This window comes from Echeneis naucrates, chromosome 6 (genome assembly GCF_900963305.1).
Source record: "Echeneis naucrates chromosome 6, fEcheNa1.1, whole genome shotgun sequence".
In the NCBI taxonomy this organism is placed as follows: domain Eukaryota; kingdom Metazoa; phylum Chordata; class Actinopteri; order Carangiformes; family Echeneidae; genus Echeneis; species Echeneis naucrates.
In genome coordinates this window covers 14,270,783-14,289,547 of record NC_042516.1, presented here as the reverse complement: position 1 = coordinate 14,289,547, position 18,765 = coordinate 14,270,783, and the positions used below count along the sequence as shown (strand labels likewise).

Below are 18,765 nucleotides of genomic sequence, written 5' to 3'. Positions count from 1 at the left end.
GCTATTTGTTTAGGAGGCCATTAATGTTAAAAGTAATAACGCGCACAAATCATTAAATTACTCATTCACGATTATAAAACCAGCTCCTGCCGATACAATAAAATTAGACTAGATGCCACCAAGGACTACTACAAAAACCCCAATTCTTTCTCAAGTTAGGGGCCAATTCTTGAAGTCTTGTATTTTTTTTTTTTTTTTAATGTATATAGATATTTCGCTTTCGAAAAATCCTCTTGATATTTTCCCATGTTTTGTTGTCCGCGTTAATCAGTATTGCAGTCCTTTCAACAACTTGGGCCTCCTGGTGTAAACAGTCTTAATCAGGAATACAACAAAACGACGTGCAGTATTTATTCATAGCAGCCTGCTCAGGTGCCAAGATACATCTCAAGAAGCAGTGGAGTCTGAAGTTCAGTTGTTTTGTTTGCTTGTTTGTTTGCCTTCACAATGTTATTTGCTGAGGTCTGCTTGCTATGCAAAATATCAGTTTAATTGGCAGAAATCGCACAATACATTGTTCAATACAATTAAAGGAAACGGGGGATAATTTGCATGCAGGTTGCCTCCTCGGCCCTACATGTTGTTGCCATTCATTTTTTTTATGTTTCTAAGAAAACTATCTCTATCTTTAAGAATGCATATATGGAGACGTCCTGCAGACGTAGCTGCGTGTGTGTTCGTGTGTGTGTCTTTAAGACTATCAGCCTACCTGTGAGCCTGATCTACAGTCAACTCTTCCCTGTTTCACAGAGTCAGACACCAAGAATCAAACAGCGAGCAGCTCGCCCTAAATGCGGTCATGGGTGTTTCTCCAGGCACGCATCTCCGCTCATTTTTGTTCCTGGTTCCACAGTTCCGACAGTAATCTCGCCGGGGCCACGCTCCGATCGGCATGTTTTTCTCTATTTCCACACCACTCCCACAACTTTGAGTGCCGAGACGGTAAAGACACTTTTTATTTGTGCGGATCGCTGCGGCTGAATTTGCAGGAATGGTTCACAGGAGCGTGTCGAGCCCTCCTCCTCCTCCTCCTCCTCCTCCTCCTCCTCCTGCCTTTAGGAAACAACTTCAGACAGCCCCGGCTTGGACCATGCTGAACACTTTGATGCTTTTTTAATAATAAGTAACCGTGAGACGGAGAATGAGCCACCACCGGGGCGGCGGGATGGCATCGAAGGAGCGGCTGTATGAGCTGTGGATGTTATATTACACAAAGGTAAGACAGTGCGGAAGCTCCGGCGGTGACACCTGTTGTCGCAGCAGGTCCAGTCCTCCGCCTCAACTTCACAGCGTGAACAGATCGATCACCGTGTGTCCGTGGTGTTGTGTGTCCTGTCTTTTGTCAATCGATAGAAGCGGTTCATGAGGAAGTCGCCTATTTTGTTTCATAATTTTTCTGTGCCTGTGTGCACAGCAGCTGTTTGTTTACCTAATAGTGGAGGCGTCCCCTGTGCAGACCACAGAAGGACAACATATCGGCTCTTGTGTTGTAATTGTGACACCGAGCCGTCGGACCTGCTGGTAGCCGTAAACAGTGAGGGGATCCGAGGCTCGGTGACGCAGGACTGATCCTGTACCTGCCATACAGGTGTTAATGGGGCTACTTCCTGTTCCGGCCTCTCCCCCCACAGTCCCATTTCTACATCCCAGTGCGTTTTAATTTGTCACTGGCACTGAAGTCGTTCAGGGAAAGGCCATCTACTCACTTGTTCCTTTTGTTTTTGTCTTGACCTTAGCAGCACATTTCCCAGTATGACTCGTACATTAAACAAGAAAGAATAACATATCTCTGCTGAGATAACTCCTAAAGTGAGTGTCACGTTGTTTTATCTGGTGCTTTGGTCTCAGATATTTCCCCCACTGGTTACAGCCGCAGCCTAATCAGAACCTTAGAGATAAAAATGGAAAGAAAGTCTCAGTAAGAGGTTATTGCACATGGTTTTCATGTCATGCCTCTTGTGGAAGAAGGAAGAGTGTGTGGCTGTAAATAAATTAAGTATTACTATTTAATGTGTCTGCAATCTGCTTCCTTGCCTGAGGAAAAAAAAAAAACAAAAACAAAAAAAAAAACAAAACAAGAGAAGGTTTCTTTCCAATTTTGCATGTAATGTGTGAGACATTAGAGCTCTGCTCTTGTTACCAAAGCAGATCGCCAAAGACGGCTGTTTTGGAAGGGATAAAGTAAAATCGTAGTAATGAATTCATGTAAGTTTTTCTTATTTAAGGACTGAGCTTAATCCAAATCAACCAGTCTTGCCAAAAGGGCATAATTCAAAACTGGAGTAATTGAAAAACTGCAGCAGTGATAAAAAGAAACATGAAATACATGGCCTTTCTCTGGAGCATTTACTATCAAATTTGTAATTGTTGTCACTTTTGCCGATCCCAGAGGAAGTGTGTCTCTAATCAACCCAGTTACTTCTCTTCTGGGCTGTTGTCACACATGCAACTCTAGCTCTGCAAAACATTCTCGAATATGAAACAAAAAAGGGTGTAGTAGCTGACACGAGTAATTAACTGCTACAAAGAGTCACTGGTGTGTGTGAATGAGTGTGTGCCCTGAACCTGATTTGACAGTTGTTCTAGAAACTGTCACGGACAGATCACTTCCTTAATAAGACACCTCTTGGCTCTTAAAGAGCAATGTTTAATAGATATCTTTTAATTTACCTCAGAGAGTGACACGTAGATTGAAGCTATCACAGAAGCAGGTTTTGCGTTTGTGCAAATGACCTGCCCTTTTTTGCCAGGCAGAGCAGGAGGATGGCGGGGGTAAGTGATTGAACTCAGCCCAGTGTTTAACATCACCACCTTATGTGACTAAGAGAAGCACAATAGGTTGTAGAGAGGCAGCAGAACCACTTCAGGGAACAATCACATGCCTCTCTTGCAGACATCAAAGTGCCGCTGTAGATGTTTTTTGTTTTTTTTTGTATGTCTGTTTGTCAAATGAAGAGACAATTTGTTTTTGCTGGGAACATAAAATGTTTACCTTGCAGGCCCTTTTTTTTTTTAAACAATGAGAGCAGTGGCTGGTGCAAGTCAATCAAATTGGAAGAGAGGCTGGTGCCCAGTTTAATAAGCTTCTTGGCAGTAAGCAAACTTTAACTTATAGAGGCGACTGCCTGGCACTTTCTATTTGAGTCATATCAAACACACCCAGGCAGCTGTTCTACACTCTGTAACAGATCTAAAATCAAGTCTGAAAATATTTTACTCTTGTGTATCTCTATTTTCAAACTTCATCTAATATCTGTTTTGGACAGTTTTTAGAGGAAAATGTAGTTTTTGCTATGTTTCGTCAGGACCTGTCCTAATTTAATTGCATTTTTGCTCTGAGTTTACAGTATAGCACAGCATAATAGTAAAGACACGATGACTCCAGTTGGTTCCATTATTTCTAAGTGCTAATCAAAACCATCATTCAGTTTTTGCAATGAAAAAGCTAAGCTTGCTCAGGCTTGTTGGTGGAAAAAGGAGCTCTGCTTCCTCTGATTGTGCAAGAAGTCACACACCCTGTGCAAAACTTTTTAGATCAGCTGAGGTTTAAGGACTGATGTGAGTTTTGCATTGTGTGTACAGAAGCATTATCTTGTGCCAAATTTAGACCCACATTAGAAAATTTCAGTACTAATGACCAAACACAGACAGACAATGGTGGGCAAAGGGATGAGTACATATTTCCTTCAGGACCAGAAAGGTGATTATTAGCTGCAATTAAAATGACAAATCCATGTCTATGGTTTTGTCCCATCAAATGGATCAATAAAGAACGCAACTATGTACAGTAGTATTTACGCACGAAATGATTCTTGTTTATCAGGTGGAAACGTCAAAACAGGTTGTGCTCAATGGACATCAAAACCCTTGTGATATGGGCAGAGCATGCCTATGTCTTTAATCTGAAGTTAAAACCAGCCTTACTGGAACAATATCAGCACATTATATCTCATATCTGAGAATGCTTCCCAGACCACCATAAACTGTTCATTCCTGACAGGTGTGGGCATACGCAGAAGGATCTGATCTAATCACTCAAGGAACATGACTTGTCAGCTCACGACTGATGGCACTCACAAGGTGTTGTTACTGGACACAATACAGCGACACTGACAACTTCAAGGAATGAAGTTTATCAATTGTTTAGGATTTGTTTTATCGTGTCCTAATGGTAGGGATGTAGCTAATGGTTAATTTCTGGTTATTTAATGGTTATTTGTGATTATTGTAAAGTTTAATTTACCAGTTAATCAATAAATTTATCCACAGCTAGACTAATTAGGTGATCAAGTATGAAGCTCTGTCCTCATGGTGCTTGTTTTCTCTAAAACCTGTGACAATCCCTTTAATGCTTTCAATGTACTTCCTTAAAAAGCAAGAATTAGACAATTGTTTAAAAAGGCCGCAAGTGAAGTGTAAGTTTACAGTTGGAAAATGTTCAGTGTTTGGTTTCACATCACACTGGGAAAAAAAAAAGAGTTGAGAAATGAATAAAAAAGACAGCATGTGGAAATCTTGAACTCCTTCATCCTGGCTGCTCTTGCACAAACGTGAGCAAAACATGAACATGATGATGCAGTGAAAGGACCTTAATGCTGACTGAGCTCCTGCCAGGAGATAACTGACCAGGATGCACACAGTAGACCTTTAGCACGTCCAGATGCCATAATACCGGATGGAAGTGAGGAGCAGAGAAGCATTGTCTCTAGCTGCAGGGTAGATGGAATACGATGCCAGGCCAGCAGAGAAATCTGTGATTATCCTGTGATGATTAGCTTGAGAGGGTGTTGAGGGACTAATTAAAGCCTTGTATGGTCGAGATGGGCCACAGTGACAACCCAATCTGAACTCATGGATGCAGCTGTGAAACCAACCCCTCTGTTTGTGAACAAGTCACATTTCCTGGCTTTTGTCATCATGCCATCAGTCGCCCCTTTATCTCAGTTACACCACAGGGATTCAACTACAACAACAACAACAACAACAACAAATGCAACCAAGCTTGCAGCCCCCTTTTACTGTCCAATGAGCCCTGTGACTGAATTCCCTCATGTGCCTCGATCTCCCCTGTTTACCAACAGAAGGGCCGACTAGGAAAATGAAAGTGCTCTTTGCTTTCACTTGTGCAGGATGCTGGAGCGAAGCAGAATGCCAAGCAGCAGAGAGCCACGCGGCTGCTCAGCCGTGTGCAAAAAGAACAGTGATAAATGACACTGTTTATAGAGGCTGGTACTTCATAGTTGGTTTTTGACCTCTGTTCTAATGCTGTCTTTAATATGCCTTTTTCTGTCAGTATATATTGAGCCACTATCTGAGCTGACTGCTGTGGATGATGTCATGGCAAACAAGCTGTTAGAAATACAAAGGATGTGGATTTCTTAAAAGGCGGTGACTGATAATAATTTCACATGGGATGTCTTTTAAAGGCTTGTCAAGGGATGCAGAAAGAATTGTTTTCTATTCAAATAGTTTGTACAAAGATGCATTTTCATCTGCTTTTTATTTCTCAATAGTAAATCAGTCTCACTTCCCATCAGACCGTAAGGATCCACCTGTTGCACTTCCACCCAGCTTTGAAACAAGATGCTCAAAAATATATGCTGCACAAATAACAGAAACTCTTTCTCCTTTCACATCATCTAGCAGTAGCACTTTATAAATTTGCGTTCAGTTTAAAACCTGAAATCTGAATTCACAGCCTACAGAGTTGTAAACATGGATTCCAAACAGTGTTGCTTTAATGAATAGGTTTACCTGTACACAGTTATTTCTGGTGGTAAGAATAATAATTGATGACGTAGCTTATGTAAGATGTCAAACCCACTGGGCATTTGTGTTATGAAACGCTATCATTATATCCGTGCTCATGTTACAGAGGAATCGATTATTTAGCTGCTGTGTGTTTGGTGGCTGTTTTCAAATATTTCCATCCTGTTTTCTGATTAATTTAATTTTATTTGTCACTTTTAAAAAAATATCTTACACATCAGATCTTTCAAGACATTTTACAAGATTGGCAAAAAAAATGGAACAGCCATCAAATATAAATATATAAACCACGCTGTGTCATTTCACAATGGTGGTCCTTATATTGAGACATATCCTGGTTCAGATCATCACATATTAGGCTTGCACAGCTCATAAACACTGTCACAGTAACTGTAGCAGTCATATCTGCTCACAACCAGCAGTATAAACCAAAAGAGGAAGGTTTTTTTTTTTTTTTTTTTTTTTTTTTTTGCGAGGAAGCAGAGTATGAAGGAAATAAGCTTCGGTTAAAGTGACATGTCATTTCCTTGTTGCTTGCTTGACACTGGGAGGCTAGAAGCAAGCAAGTCGGACGCTGGTGCTGGTGTCAGGAGAGATGTGCAGCTGCTGACTGGGGACTACACTGGAGGCACATCTGACACTGGGTTCACAGGAACCTGGCAGCCTGCTCAGCTGCATACAATGAGAGATGGACTGGCTCATAAGTCACTGCCAGTTGGTAACGTACATTTGAAATGAATATAGCATTAGAAAAGCCATAGCCAGATTGTGTTTTCAGAGTTCATTGTGTTCATTTTGATGTTGCATTTTGTGGAGGAACTGCATATGAACTGCTTATTAGACGTAGACGCACAATAAGCTCTAATATAATGCTACAGTGTCATTGTGAGAACGCTGTCCTCAAAGGTTTTGTACACACCAGCAGCTGGAGACTTCACATGGCTCATTTGTGATCTATTTTTTTCTTTCAGCCTAGGGGAAGTACCTGATGAATTAGCTATACCATGTGCTGTTTACAGCATGCTACTTGTGTACAATGAGTCAGTTAGTCGGAGACATGTCTTCCTTCACACTGTGTGCTCTGGAAATGCTGTTCTGCAGTGAGTAAGAACGCGCTCAGCTAATCGAAATGTTCAGGACGTTCCAAAACATCATGCATCAGGGAATATTTGTAGATGGCCTCTTTTATTGTTGTATGATGATTAATGAGTTATATGATTTATAATAAAGAAAGCGTTTTAAATTGGCAAAGAAGGGGAAAAAGGGTATTTCTGAGTAAGATTTAGTGCGTTAGTTTGCCTGATGTGAGGTCTGATGAGTGAAGATGTGTTACACTGCAATGACTGATTAAGCCTGATAACTGTTGTAAACATCCTTTGACAACATTAACCACCTTAATTGAAAAATTATAAGGACATGGCAATGCAGGTTTGTCTTCTTTGAGACAATATTCTGCTTGCAGAGAAATGTTGTTAATGTCTACTGACTGCTGAATGTGTGGCTGATATTATCTAAAAAGAGAGGAGTTTCTTTAAACCCCCCTGTTCTGAAAAACGATTGAATTGACTCATGTGTTCTTTTCTGAGTTACATCTCTTTGCAACATCCTGTTACAAAAACAGGTCATAACATTTAGTCTGAGCCACGTTTTCAGTCTGAGTTCACAGCTAGTAGTAAAGTGACTGAGCACAACCAAAGAGGCGTATTTGGAACCATACGCATTTGGCTTCTATTGTATATTTTACAAGCGCTATACGCATGCCTGGAGGTGAGAATGTGATTTTATTGCCTCACAAGTTTTTTTCCTTCTTTCCTGCAGAAAGATGTGAGCTATCTGCAACAGTGGCTGGAGGCATTTGTGACGTCTTTTGAGAGGCTCATTGATGTACAGTCACTGGAACCTCGAAGGTGAATCAGTGTATCATTAATTTATTTTACATTAAATATGAAACCAGATGCTTCTCCCAGATTGTATACCCCAGAGCAGAATGGACCCTTTAAAGAAACCATCTTTACATATGAATGTTATGTAAAAGATCAGCTACTATTACGACACCCAAACCAACCCTCCTGCCCCCCTACCCCTGCCATTTTCTCACATCTCTTTACATATCTTCCTCTTCAAATCTCCCAGGCTGGAGGAGTCTAGCTCAGAAGTGCCCTTACTCCCCAGAGAGGTCCTGGAGTTCCTCAGCACCCAGCTATGGCACAGTGTGCCGCACCTCTCTGGTGCTGCAGAGCAAGACAGCAGCACCCCACACCCTCTGCTCCTCATTAAATTCTTCATCATAGTATGCAGGTGAGAGATGTTGGGACTGCTTTCCTAACTCTCCTAAATGCCTTAATATTGTGTGAAATCAAATATACTGTCGATGTTGGTGTCGTGTTGTATAATGTTATCTCCAGTCACACTTTAACATTCATCCTCTACGTTTTGTCATTATCAAAAACAAGGCACTAGGATGTTTTTTTTTTTTTTAGATTGAATAATTTTTTTTTAGATTGAATAATATACAATCACACATCATCAGAAAATGAAAAAGCACTCAACCCAAGTGTGTAAAGACAATTTACGCACACACACACAAAAAAAGTTTTTACCATCATAAAGGAGGTGGCAATAAAGGGAAGCAGATGAATACAGACATTGCTCTGGCTTTCCCAGAAATTGCACTGCATATTGTGCAAAACAGCTGCAACTTGGTTTCAGGAAGATTTGAGAGATTCTTAACAGCGGACTGCATCAATTTCTGCTTCTAGGAATATGGAGAACATCGACACAGAGAAGACCCCTGTTTTTGTTTTTGAAGCTATCAGGCTTTTGAATTTCTGCTTGGACCAGGTACAGACTGCATCAAGTGCATTTCATAGGCTGAATAGCTGGGGGGTTTATGAAAAGGCTTAGCGCTACAGAATGCCTAGTATGTCATGCATGCAAAGGCTATTTGCTCCCATTCGTTCCAGAGTATATATTAGATAGACAGAGAGCATACTCTAAATTGATCCTATTTACTGGTATGTGACATCTTCATGCAGAACTAATAGAAGAAGTAAGAGTGAGGCAGATGTCATTAACTGTGTATTGAACTGGAACGTGTTGAAATGTATATGTTGCTTGTTACAAAGATATTAAGAGCGAGCATACGTGTGCTGATGATAGATATCCTAACTTATTTCTTGAGCAGCTAAAACACGGACAAGGGGAGCAATCTTCTCTGCAGCTGATTGTGCAGTATGGACTTGTGCTGTTTGAGAGTCTGTTTGACCCTTATCAGACATGGAGGAGACGTCTTGCAGGGTGAGTGTGTATTTTGCTTTCCACTGGAGATCGTCTGCGGCGAGTGTGTGGGATGTGGGATTTAGTCACACCAAGTCCAAAAGACTCCCTAATATGCACTTTGCATCTTGCCCAACCCTTTGTGATGTGTAACAGCTCATTTTGATGCCTTTAAGCGTAGAATAAAGGACTCATTAACACCAGCAGTATTAGTAGTAGTCAGCTAGGCGCGATGTGAGTAGGCGTGTGGTGACTTAAGGCTTTGTGTGTTGCAGGGAGGAGGTGAGCTTGCTGGAGAGGAACAAGTATAAGTTCTCCCCACTGCCATTGCCAGAGGAGTTGCCCACTCTCTTCCATGGTGAGAAACTTCCTTTGGTTTGCTCTACTGCATTCTGATCTCTGTCAGAGCTCACATACCACGAGAATCAAACTGTTACTGCTGCTGCCCGAACACTGATCTCAATGGGGCTGAAAAATGCTGCCCTTTTTTTTTCTTAAAATGTTCCAAGGAAATCACTCTTAATCAAAATTGTGTTTCTCACAATGAAAACTAAAATGCCATGTCATTCAGCAGTCTGTAAGCCTGGTCTTGGTTAAAAACCTAACAATAAACTTAGTAATTTTCAGGTTTATATCACCAGCTTTAAAATATGTCTAATTAGAGGAAGTGAGCTCTAATCTATGAGCCATGTGGGAAATCTCAGCCTGCACACGTTCCAGCATGTCTAAATTTTAGGAGGATTATACACGATAGTATGCTTTAATTGCAAATGCTCAGAGCTAATTGTGTAATACCTAGCCGATTAGTGAGGCTTAGTCTTTTCTACATGATGTAACCCTGAATGACAGTGGTGGCTTGCAAAAGAAACATATAGAGGAATTGTACCATGCGCTTTTGATTATTTTTATTCTAGTCATTTTCTCAGTTTGTCTTTTTCATAATGGCAGGGGGCTGGAGTCAGTGCCAGCACACATGACCAGAAGGGATTTAGCCAGCAGAATTGTGTTAATGTTTTCTGTACTGTGGTAAGTGAGTGGTAATTGGCAATTGCACAACATTATCTCTTGGCTTGTCCACTCCTGCTTTTCCCAGAGAGTCTGCAAGAAAGCGAACAGATCCCAGAGTTCCTCAAACTGAGACTGGTTCATCTACAGGGAGCTGTCATCAGTGGAGGAAAGGTCTGCTACCTTATCTGTCCTCTTCATCAGTGATTATTCTGCAGCATGAGAAAATAATACAAGTAAATGTTAAAATTTGATAACTGACAACTGGACTTTCACTTTATACATTTTCATCAGAAGAATGGCCTTCTCTCCATCACCCCTCAATCTGTTGAAGACCTGTTCTCTGTTTTGCGAGCGTGGTGCTGTCAGACCTCCCCTGAACCCAAGGATACGGGACTCCCACAACTGACCTTGCAGTGCCTGACAGCGATGATCCACCTCCTCCACTCCAGCAGTCCTGCAGAGCGGCAGGTTGAGATTAGGGTGATACTGGAGAGCTACTTTCAGCTCCTCAACTGGAACCGTCCACTCAGTTGTGAGCAGCAAGACAGGCAGAGTTGGGAGGACAGTCTGGTCTCACTCCAGAGCCAGATGCTGAGTAAGAGCATATCTGTCAAGTCCAGCTGGACGTAAAACAGTATGGACTGAATATTCAATACCCTGATTTACTGATAAATAAAATGAATCACCCTCCTCCTCCATTTTTAGCTGCTGTTCCTGAGATCCTGCAGTGCTCTGACCGACCAGTCCTGCAGGCGGTCTTCCTCAACAACAACTGCTTTGAACACATCCTGAGGCTCATTCAGAACAGCAAGGTCAGACCCCTGCCCAGTCTGAGATTGTCTGTTTGCTCTGTCAGCCCTATACATCTCCTCTCCTGTCAACTTGTGACTGTCTGTCATCTTTGTTTATATGTATTTTTGTCAGTGATCAGCAATCTTTTTCCTCTTTTATAAAGTTTTTTTTCACATGGCCACAGCACAAGTATCCCATTGCAGCTGTAGAGAGACCAACAACAAGCCTGTCTCTTCTGACTTCATGTCTAATTGTCTTTTTGTGTTCTGTGTGTGTGCGCCTGCCTGTGTGTGGTTTTTTTGTTTTGTTTTGTTTTGTTTTTTTATTTTTGTGTGTGTGTGTGTTTATGTCCTGTAGCTCTTTCAGAGCAACAGGCGTAGGCTGGAGCGTGAGGTTGCGTGTGACCTCAACACACATTTACTCACAGAGGTCGAAGTGGACCAGGTACTCCCCCTCTTGCACTTGTCTATAATGGTCTGTCAGCAGGAAACTCAGCCTCCTCTTCACTTGTTAACTGCTGTGAGCTATTTAAACAGGAAACTTTAGGCAGGAAGTCTGACTTAAACTAATTTGTTAATATATCAGGTAACAACAACATAGAATATAGCTCTTGTCTGCAGTTCCCTTTATCTGCCGTGTCTGTCCACTCACGGCCTGTTTTAAACAGACATTCAGACAGTCATTTTGGACAGCTGTTTGTTCCACTTCAACTTCTTTTAAATAAATGTAAGGGAGACACAACTGTCACTTTGCTGCACAATGAAAAGTCACGATTCAGATTATCAGGATTCATTGTTGCTTGTTTGAGAGTGCTTCCTTGTATCAGATTCATCATTAGAGGCTGAATTCTCTGTTGATAACACTGGGCAAGGAGCGCATGCTGTGTTTTTGTGGTGCATGGAATGGTGCATGTCTTCTTTTCTCCTCCATGTCTTGGCTGCTCTGGATGGTGTGAGCTACAGGCTTTGACGTAGCCTAATTTCCAGCAATAGTTGGGGCAGCTTCAGTCTTTTTTCCAGAGGTGGGATTTCGTTTTTTCCATGCTGGGATCGCTCAGTAATTAACAAAGATGTGACTGCTTGGTGACTTGTACAGCCGTTCACTTTCTTTGACTCAGTCTGCTGAAATATCTGCAGACTGGAACATCCTCTCGCAATTTATAGACTATAAGAAAACTCCTTTATTTTTGGCATGTACACTCAAAATATTTGCCTTTTTTGGGCATATGGCATCAACTCAATTCAATTCAAATGTTTAGCACTGGCATGCCAAAATCAACTATACATTCTTTTTTTTTACCGCAGGTTTGGGAAAAAGGATCAGACAGTATTACAGTTCATGCTTTAGGGGTCCTCACAGCTATAATGAGTAACTCACCCTCTGCCAAGGCAAGTATACCTGCTAACCTGATAGCCATCATATATTACTCATACCTCTCTACACGTGTAATAAAGCATAATGTTATACTGCTTCGATGTAACAATGGCAGCAAATGTCAGTGCTTGATGAGGAAAACTGGTTTCCGTTCATTTAGGAAATCTCATTGTATTCTCTGCCGATGTATGGAAGTGTGCCAACCACTTATCCCCTGTGGAGCAGATTTCTCAGCCTATTTCTGTCTCCTTTCCCCTTAGGAGGTTTTCAAGGAGAGGATTGGCTACCCGCAGCTGTTTGATGTGCTGAAGAGTCAAGGTCAACCCACCAAAAGGCTGCTGCAGGAGCTGATGAACATGGTTAAATGCACATTTCCTCATTATCCCTGCTGACTGCAGAGACTGTAGAAGTCATTTGGCTATTATTGATGACCTTGTTCCAATTTGTGCTAGTTAACCTGGAGTTATCGTGCCATGTGACCATGTCTATATCTTATTTTCATTGTCTGTTTTCTGTACGGCACTCTTTGTCTGCAGGCAGTGGAGGGCGAGCATGCTCATGCTCATCACCTTGGCATTAGTAACGACCAGCCTTTGCTGCTGCTGCTGCAGTGGCTGCCTGATCTGTCAGGTCAGAGGGATCTTCAGCTGCTGGTGGCGCAATGGCTGGCCACTGTCTGCCGTGGCTCCTTTTCCTGTCGCACCGTGGCTGTGGAGGCTGGCATGGTTGGGGCTCTGCTGCAGGTGCTCTCCCAGCCCCAGAGCCTGGACAGACAATGCGCAGATGCTCTCCTGGGTCTTCTGCAGGACTTAGGCTCACTGTGTCTAAAACCAGAAGAGCTAAAGAGTCTGCTCAGACTGCTCAGAATGGACCAGGAAAGTGGTGCACTGCAGGGAAAGGTGCATCCCTACTGCGCTCGGATCATCCGAGTGTTTTCGGCCATGGCAGCCAGAGAAGGCCAGGACAGTGCCTTGCAGTACTTTGATCTTACGCCCCCTATGGCAGGTATCATGGTGCCCACAATCCAACGCTGGCCAGGCAGCGGGTTTTCCTTTCACGCTTGGCTCTGCCTCAACATGGAATTCCCCTCCTGTCACTCAGAGTTTTTCAACAACCGCAGGTCTCGTGCCAACTCTGGCACAGGGACTCATGATATTGGAAAAGGGACACGCAGGAAGCAGCTCTACAGGTAGAAAAACAGGACTGATAAGAATTTTGATGAGTTGCAAACATTTCAGTGCCCACCTGCACAGTGCGATTTTCGACTGATTACCTGTACTCTTTCTCTAAAGTTTCTTCACAGCTAGTGGAACTGGGCTGGAAGCCTTTTTCACCACGGAGGGTGTGCTGGTAGTGGCTGTTTGCACTAAGAAAGACTACATGGCTGTTGCTCTGCCAGAGCACCCACTAGCTGACTCATGCTGGGTGAGTGTGGAGACATATTGAATTGTGCAGCCAGCTAGAACTTATTCTCAGTCAGCCTGTCCCGAACAAAAATAAGAAATAAAGGAAAAAGCCACACACCTATTTCCTAGACAATGTTGTCTGGGCATGTATTATTGAAGCATAATTCTAAAAAAAAAAAGAAGCATCAGCCTCTTGAGGAGACAAAGTGAGAGACAAAGTGGTCTATTAATGTGGTTAAGTAAAAGCAGTGAAATCAGACTGTTGTTCTCCAGATTCTCATTACAATTATTGAGCTTTCTGCTGTTCTGACAGTTGTGCTCTTTAATAATCACTTTCATCACAGCACTCGGTGACTATTGTCCATGTCCCGGGCCGTCGTCCATTTGGTCAGAACCTGGTCACTATCTACATTGATGGAGAGCAGTGTAAAACTGCTCAGCTTCGCTTTCCATCTCTCAGTGAGGTAACTTAAACCGACATCCAAAATACTGACATATCACATGAAACTGAGTTAGACTAACTTCCTCTGTCACCCCCCCCCCCCCACCCCCGACCCCTCGCCACACCCCTCGTTCACCTCAAACCTGCTCCTGAAGCCTTTTACCTCCTGCTGCATCGGCTCTGCAGGCCACCGGACCACTACCACCACAACCTCCCCCAACCTGCCCATGACCTCGGCCTCCAGCTCCTCCCCAGAGTTTGCTTTCCCTGCCCACGCCCCCTACCTTATACGCTCCCAGTCTTTCCCAGCTTCTTTTGCAGGAGGCCACTGGGGCTCTACAGGTGACTCCCCTGTGGACACTATCGTAGCAGGAATGCAGGACACGGAATGGGGAACCCCCACATCTCTGGACGGTCTCTTGGGCACTGCCTTCATTTGTCACGAGGCTCTGCAGCAAGCTCATACAAGAGCTTTATATGCCGCAGGTAGGTCATGCTCTGCCGCAATGCAACTATCACTGCAAACATTGCATTAATTAACTATTTAAACATAAGGCTGAATTTACCAGAAAATAAAATATAAAGGAAGCAAAGAGCAAAGAAAATCATCATGCCCAGACTGGTATCTGTTGTGAGTAACTTTTTTACATGTACATTAAATAATGTTTGCATATTTTCTGACCTGCATTGCTTTCTGCTCTCAGGCCCCAATCACGTGTCCTTATTCAAAGCAGACGGAGAGCTATCTGATCTCAACAGCAAACTTTTGCTCTACTACACTCCACAGGTGGCCCACATAACTCAGAACCATTCTTGCACTTGTTACTGTGCAAATTATTGACAACACAGGTAGAATATTCTTTATATCTTTTCCTCAGGCCTTTAAGAGCCAGATATGTCTGGATCTGTCTCCCAACCACCACTATGATGGCAGGCTGACAGGACACAGGGTAGTGAACTGGGACATAAAGGTTAGCAATGAAATGCTTTGATGAGGCATCATGATTCTAAATGCGATGTGCAGTTTGTACAGCAAACCTGTTTACAAAAACGTGTGAATCTGTTTTTCTGCCCTACAGGATGTTGTCAATGTGGTTGGAGGTATTGGGGTTTTGCTGCCTCTACTTGAGCAGGTGTCTGAGGCCGAACAGGCTTACAATGGTGGTCAGGAGAGTCTAGACTTGCTTGGGCCAGAGCTCACCTCCCCCAGAGGCCCCGCTGCCATATTGCTGCCACTGAACAAATCAGGTTGGTTTGTGCACATTTAGGCATTTTTTTTCCTGCATGTTGGGAATGGCTGGCGTCATTGTTCCTTTATCTCTGTTGTCATGCAATGCTAAAAGTTAAAAGTCTGAGTGCACTTCAAGCAGTGAAGATTTGTGTTGCAGTGTCTACACATCGTGCATGATGCAAGGGCAAACAGGAAGTGCGAGACTGTCAGGAAAGAGATGCATAACATAATGTACTACATAGTCCAGATTGTGAAATCATTGATGATCAGTTAAAAGCCAGCACGGATATACTCAGTCATAGCATGCTTGAAGATTTGAGCTCACTACAACCCAGTCAGTGTAAATTAAGACATCATTAAAACATGGTAAATGGAAGAACCAGTGACTCATGCTGAGATATGAGAATGTCAAGTAAGTGCTTTGTAATGCATAAATACAATTGTGGGTTGCACAGGAAATCTTAAAAGTTGTTTTGACCTGTTTTTTTCTTTCTGCCAGAGGGCAGACTAGAGAGAAACAGCATTGCTGCTTTCCTGCTGATGGTGAAAAACATGATTCGTCATCACCCTGTCAATCAGGAGAGCCTGCTGCACTGCCATGGGCCGAGCATCATCGGAGCCATGCTCAGCAAAGTGAGTGTCTCCTATGTCAGCTTGCTGCAGCGAGTGGGAGCTAATTGCGAGAGGCATCTGAAAGGGAATAGTTGACCTTTTCTGTTGTATTGCTGCTGTGTAATTGCAGTGTAATGAATGGTTATGGTGTTGTTGGAACAGCAGTGGCTCTTTCGGAATGGCAGAATCACGTGCTTGTGTGGGGGGATTTATGCAAAGTTTGTCACATTGCGTGGTGTCTGAATGTGAATGAAGGACGTCAGCTGAAAATCTGGAAATCCAGAAAATTTGATTAAAACAGCTTTTAAAATTGCACATTAAACAAGACACTGCCTTTTGTTGGTGCTTTTTGTTGCGGTGATATTGATGTTATCGGTTGATGTATTTGTTACTGAGCCACATCAAAGATAAACTTAAGTTACTTTACTTATGATCAATTTTAATAAATCAGAATCTAAAAGTATATAGGGTGAAGCGTGACATTGAGGTGCTCGCCTGAAGTTCGCCTGAAGCTGGAGGCTGAAAATTCACATTATTATTTATCACTGACACATTTTATTGTGTTTTTTTTACCTGATAAATGGATTGGTCTTTCTCAAAAAATATCAGAGAAATCATTTCAACAGTCCAGTGTGATGTTTTTAAATGTTTTGGGATTGGTTTGTTTTTTTTTTTTTTTTTGTTTTTGTTTTTTTCAAAAATTTGAACTTCCACAAATTTGAACCAGTGAGCTTTTGTCTTTTTCTTCTGGTAAAATAAATGAAATTACTAAAACTGTTAACCAGCACACAGGGACATTCAAACAAATGAAAATGCACTCAAATGCCAAAATGCCTTTTAACACGCCGGCTCTCCTGCAGGTATCAGGCAGCATGATGGACATGAACGTTTTAATGGCGTGCCAGCTGCTGCTGGAGCAGGTTTTCAGTGAGGGCAACAGTCCACTTCTACAGCAACTCTACCAGCACCTGCTCTTTGATTTCCGCCTCTGGACTAAAAGCCATTTTGCTGTTTGTCTGGGTAAGGTATAAGCAGCTCAGTGTGTTGTCATGTAACACACCTGTAAACCTTTTCATGTCTGCCGAAGCTGTTTGTGCCCCTTTTTTATATGTATATTGACACAAAGGCTGAAAGGAGTAAGAGGAGGCCAAAAGCAGCAGGGATGGAATACATTAATGTTTCAAGTTGAAGCCCTAGCAAGGCTTAAAAGTGAATCTGTGTCTGAAGCTGTGCTTCAGTACTCTGCGGTGCAAATTAACACACGTCTTTGGTATAAGTTTGCATGTTTGCTTTACATTTTTAAATGTCAGCTTGAGGGGAGATGACAAAAGTCTTCTTTCCCCCCCTCCGAAGCCCATGTGCAGTACCTGTCATCTGTGATAAACAAGAGCAAGCAGCGCATGAAGAGGAAGTACGGCGTTCAGTACATTCTGGATACCATTCGGACGTTTTACAGGTGAAGCTTTCTTTTCCACCATGTAGTTTCAAATTGCAGCTGCCTGCCGCAATTATGTTGCTGGATCATTTGTGCAGTGGCTTATGAGAGGGTAATTCATTTCTTTACTACACCTTCGGTCATAGTGTGGAGAAAGACGGCAGCCCCCTATCTGATGAGAAACAAACAATCCAGACTTCTTTGTTTGCTTTGCTGCAAGACTTTCTCAAGTCTTCCACACCCGAGGAGCTTCACTGTGTCCTTGCGTACATTGTGGCTGTAGGAGAGGAGCAGCAGGTTGTATTAACTTTTTTTCTGTAGGGAGTCAGATTCTGTTATCATTTGACCTTTTCAGCATGTTGTTTTGCCTTCAATCCCCAAATAAACTCTCCCCGAACATACTTCTTATGTAACCACTTAGAATGTAACCTCCTTAAAACATAATTCTTTGTAAAAATTCCTCCTCTTCCACATCTCACGCTGTTCTTATGATTCATGCCTCTTTCAAACAGGTGGTGAGGGCTTTGGATGTGCTGTACGAGCTCCTGAGGAGCAGCCCTCCTCGCGAGCATGTGCAGGCTGTGCTGCTGGAGTGGGGCGTGGAGCAGCTCTACTCTTTGCTGCTCACTCCAAGCTTTGGAGACGAGGCCAGGGAGAGGGTGTTCAGGGTGAGAACAACCGTAAACACCTATTTGGCTAATAGCCACCATTTGAGCTTTGGTCAAAACGGGGAAAAAAAATCTCACACTTTCCTCACGATGCTCTGCAGGTTTTATACAAAATCCTCAAGAGTGAGCGAGTGGCTGAGCGCAACAAGCAGCGCATAAAGCTCAAAGATTTCGGATACCTTGGCCTGGTTTGTTTCCTTGAAGACATTCCCGTCACCATGAACACTGTGCGCTGTCTGTATGAGCAGGTCCTTGCTACAGGTAATGATGAAGTCACCTCCCTGCTTTCTTCCCCTGATCCTTAAAATAAGAGAATGAACAAGATTTCTCGCAAACACTCAATAAACCAAAAAAACAGAAATTAGAAACAGAATATGCACAGCTAAAACTCTTCTCTGTCAGCAGTCAGGAAATTTCTATTCACCTTCAAGGATGTTTCCTGTGGAAAAAGTGTCTCCTTGACATCTGATTGCAGAGTTTCAAGATGAGACACAGCTGAAATTCTGTGAATTCTGTTGTTCAAGTTATTTAAAATAATAATAATCATTTAAAGTAATGAATTGCTTTACAAAAGAAATAGCCCTTCAAATATTGAAATCAGATTTGCTCCCGCCTCACAGATGCCAGCCCAAACTTCAGAGACCTACTGGCTGTGGTCTGTCTGTCCCATCGAGCTGAGCTCACTGTTCGATTGGACGTTTGTCGCAAGGTCAGTCTGCTCATATAATTCATACTGTGTTAGAAGAGCCCAG

The 18,765-nt window shown here is 42.7% G+C and overlaps 1 protein-coding gene across 2 annotated transcripts in view; it reads left to right on the top strand.

Moving 5' to 3' along the window:
• Positions 1–742: 742 nt before the first annotated feature.
• Positions 743–18,765, top strand: part of nbeal2 (neurobeachin-like 2) — a 30,417-nt gene continuing 12,394 nt past the window's right edge. For both annotated transcript variants that reach the window (XM_029503562.1, XM_029503561.1), the window contains exons 1-26: positions 743–1,216; positions 7,588–7,676; positions 7,903–8,067; positions 8,529–8,610; positions 8,954–9,066; positions 9,321–9,403; positions 10,139–10,224; positions 10,345–10,648; positions 10,759–10,865; positions 11,203–11,289; positions 12,150–12,233; positions 12,480–12,578; positions 12,756–13,408; positions 13,512–13,644; positions 13,970–14,089; positions 14,223–14,553; positions 14,772–14,854; positions 14,946–15,038; positions 15,147–15,315; positions 15,798–15,931; positions 16,771–16,930; positions 17,264–17,366; positions 17,492–17,642; positions 17,858–18,013; positions 18,115–18,274; positions 18,634–18,722. In XM_029503562.1, the coding sequence (XP_029359422.1) occupies positions 1,142–1,216; positions 7,588–7,676; positions 7,903–8,067; positions 8,529–8,610; positions 8,954–9,066; positions 9,321–9,403; positions 10,139–10,224; positions 10,345–10,648; positions 10,759–10,865; positions 11,203–11,289; positions 12,150–12,233; positions 12,480–12,578; positions 12,756–13,408; positions 13,512–13,644; positions 13,970–14,089; positions 14,223–14,553; positions 14,772–14,854; positions 14,946–15,038; positions 15,147–15,315; positions 15,798–15,931; positions 16,771–16,930; positions 17,264–17,366; positions 17,492–17,642; positions 17,858–18,013; positions 18,115–18,274; positions 18,634–18,722 (3,909 nt within the window). In that variant the 5' untranslated portion in view covers positions 743–1,141. The remainder of the gene's footprint in view (positions 1,217–7,587; positions 7,677–7,902; positions 8,068–8,528; positions 8,611–8,953; positions 9,067–9,320; positions 9,404–10,138; positions 10,225–10,344; positions 10,649–10,758; positions 10,866–11,202; positions 11,290–12,149; positions 12,234–12,479; positions 12,579–12,755; positions 13,409–13,511; positions 13,645–13,969; positions 14,090–14,222; positions 14,554–14,771; positions 14,855–14,945; positions 15,039–15,146; positions 15,316–15,797; positions 15,932–16,770; positions 16,931–17,263; positions 17,367–17,491; positions 17,643–17,857; positions 18,014–18,114; positions 18,275–18,633; positions 18,723–18,765) is intronic.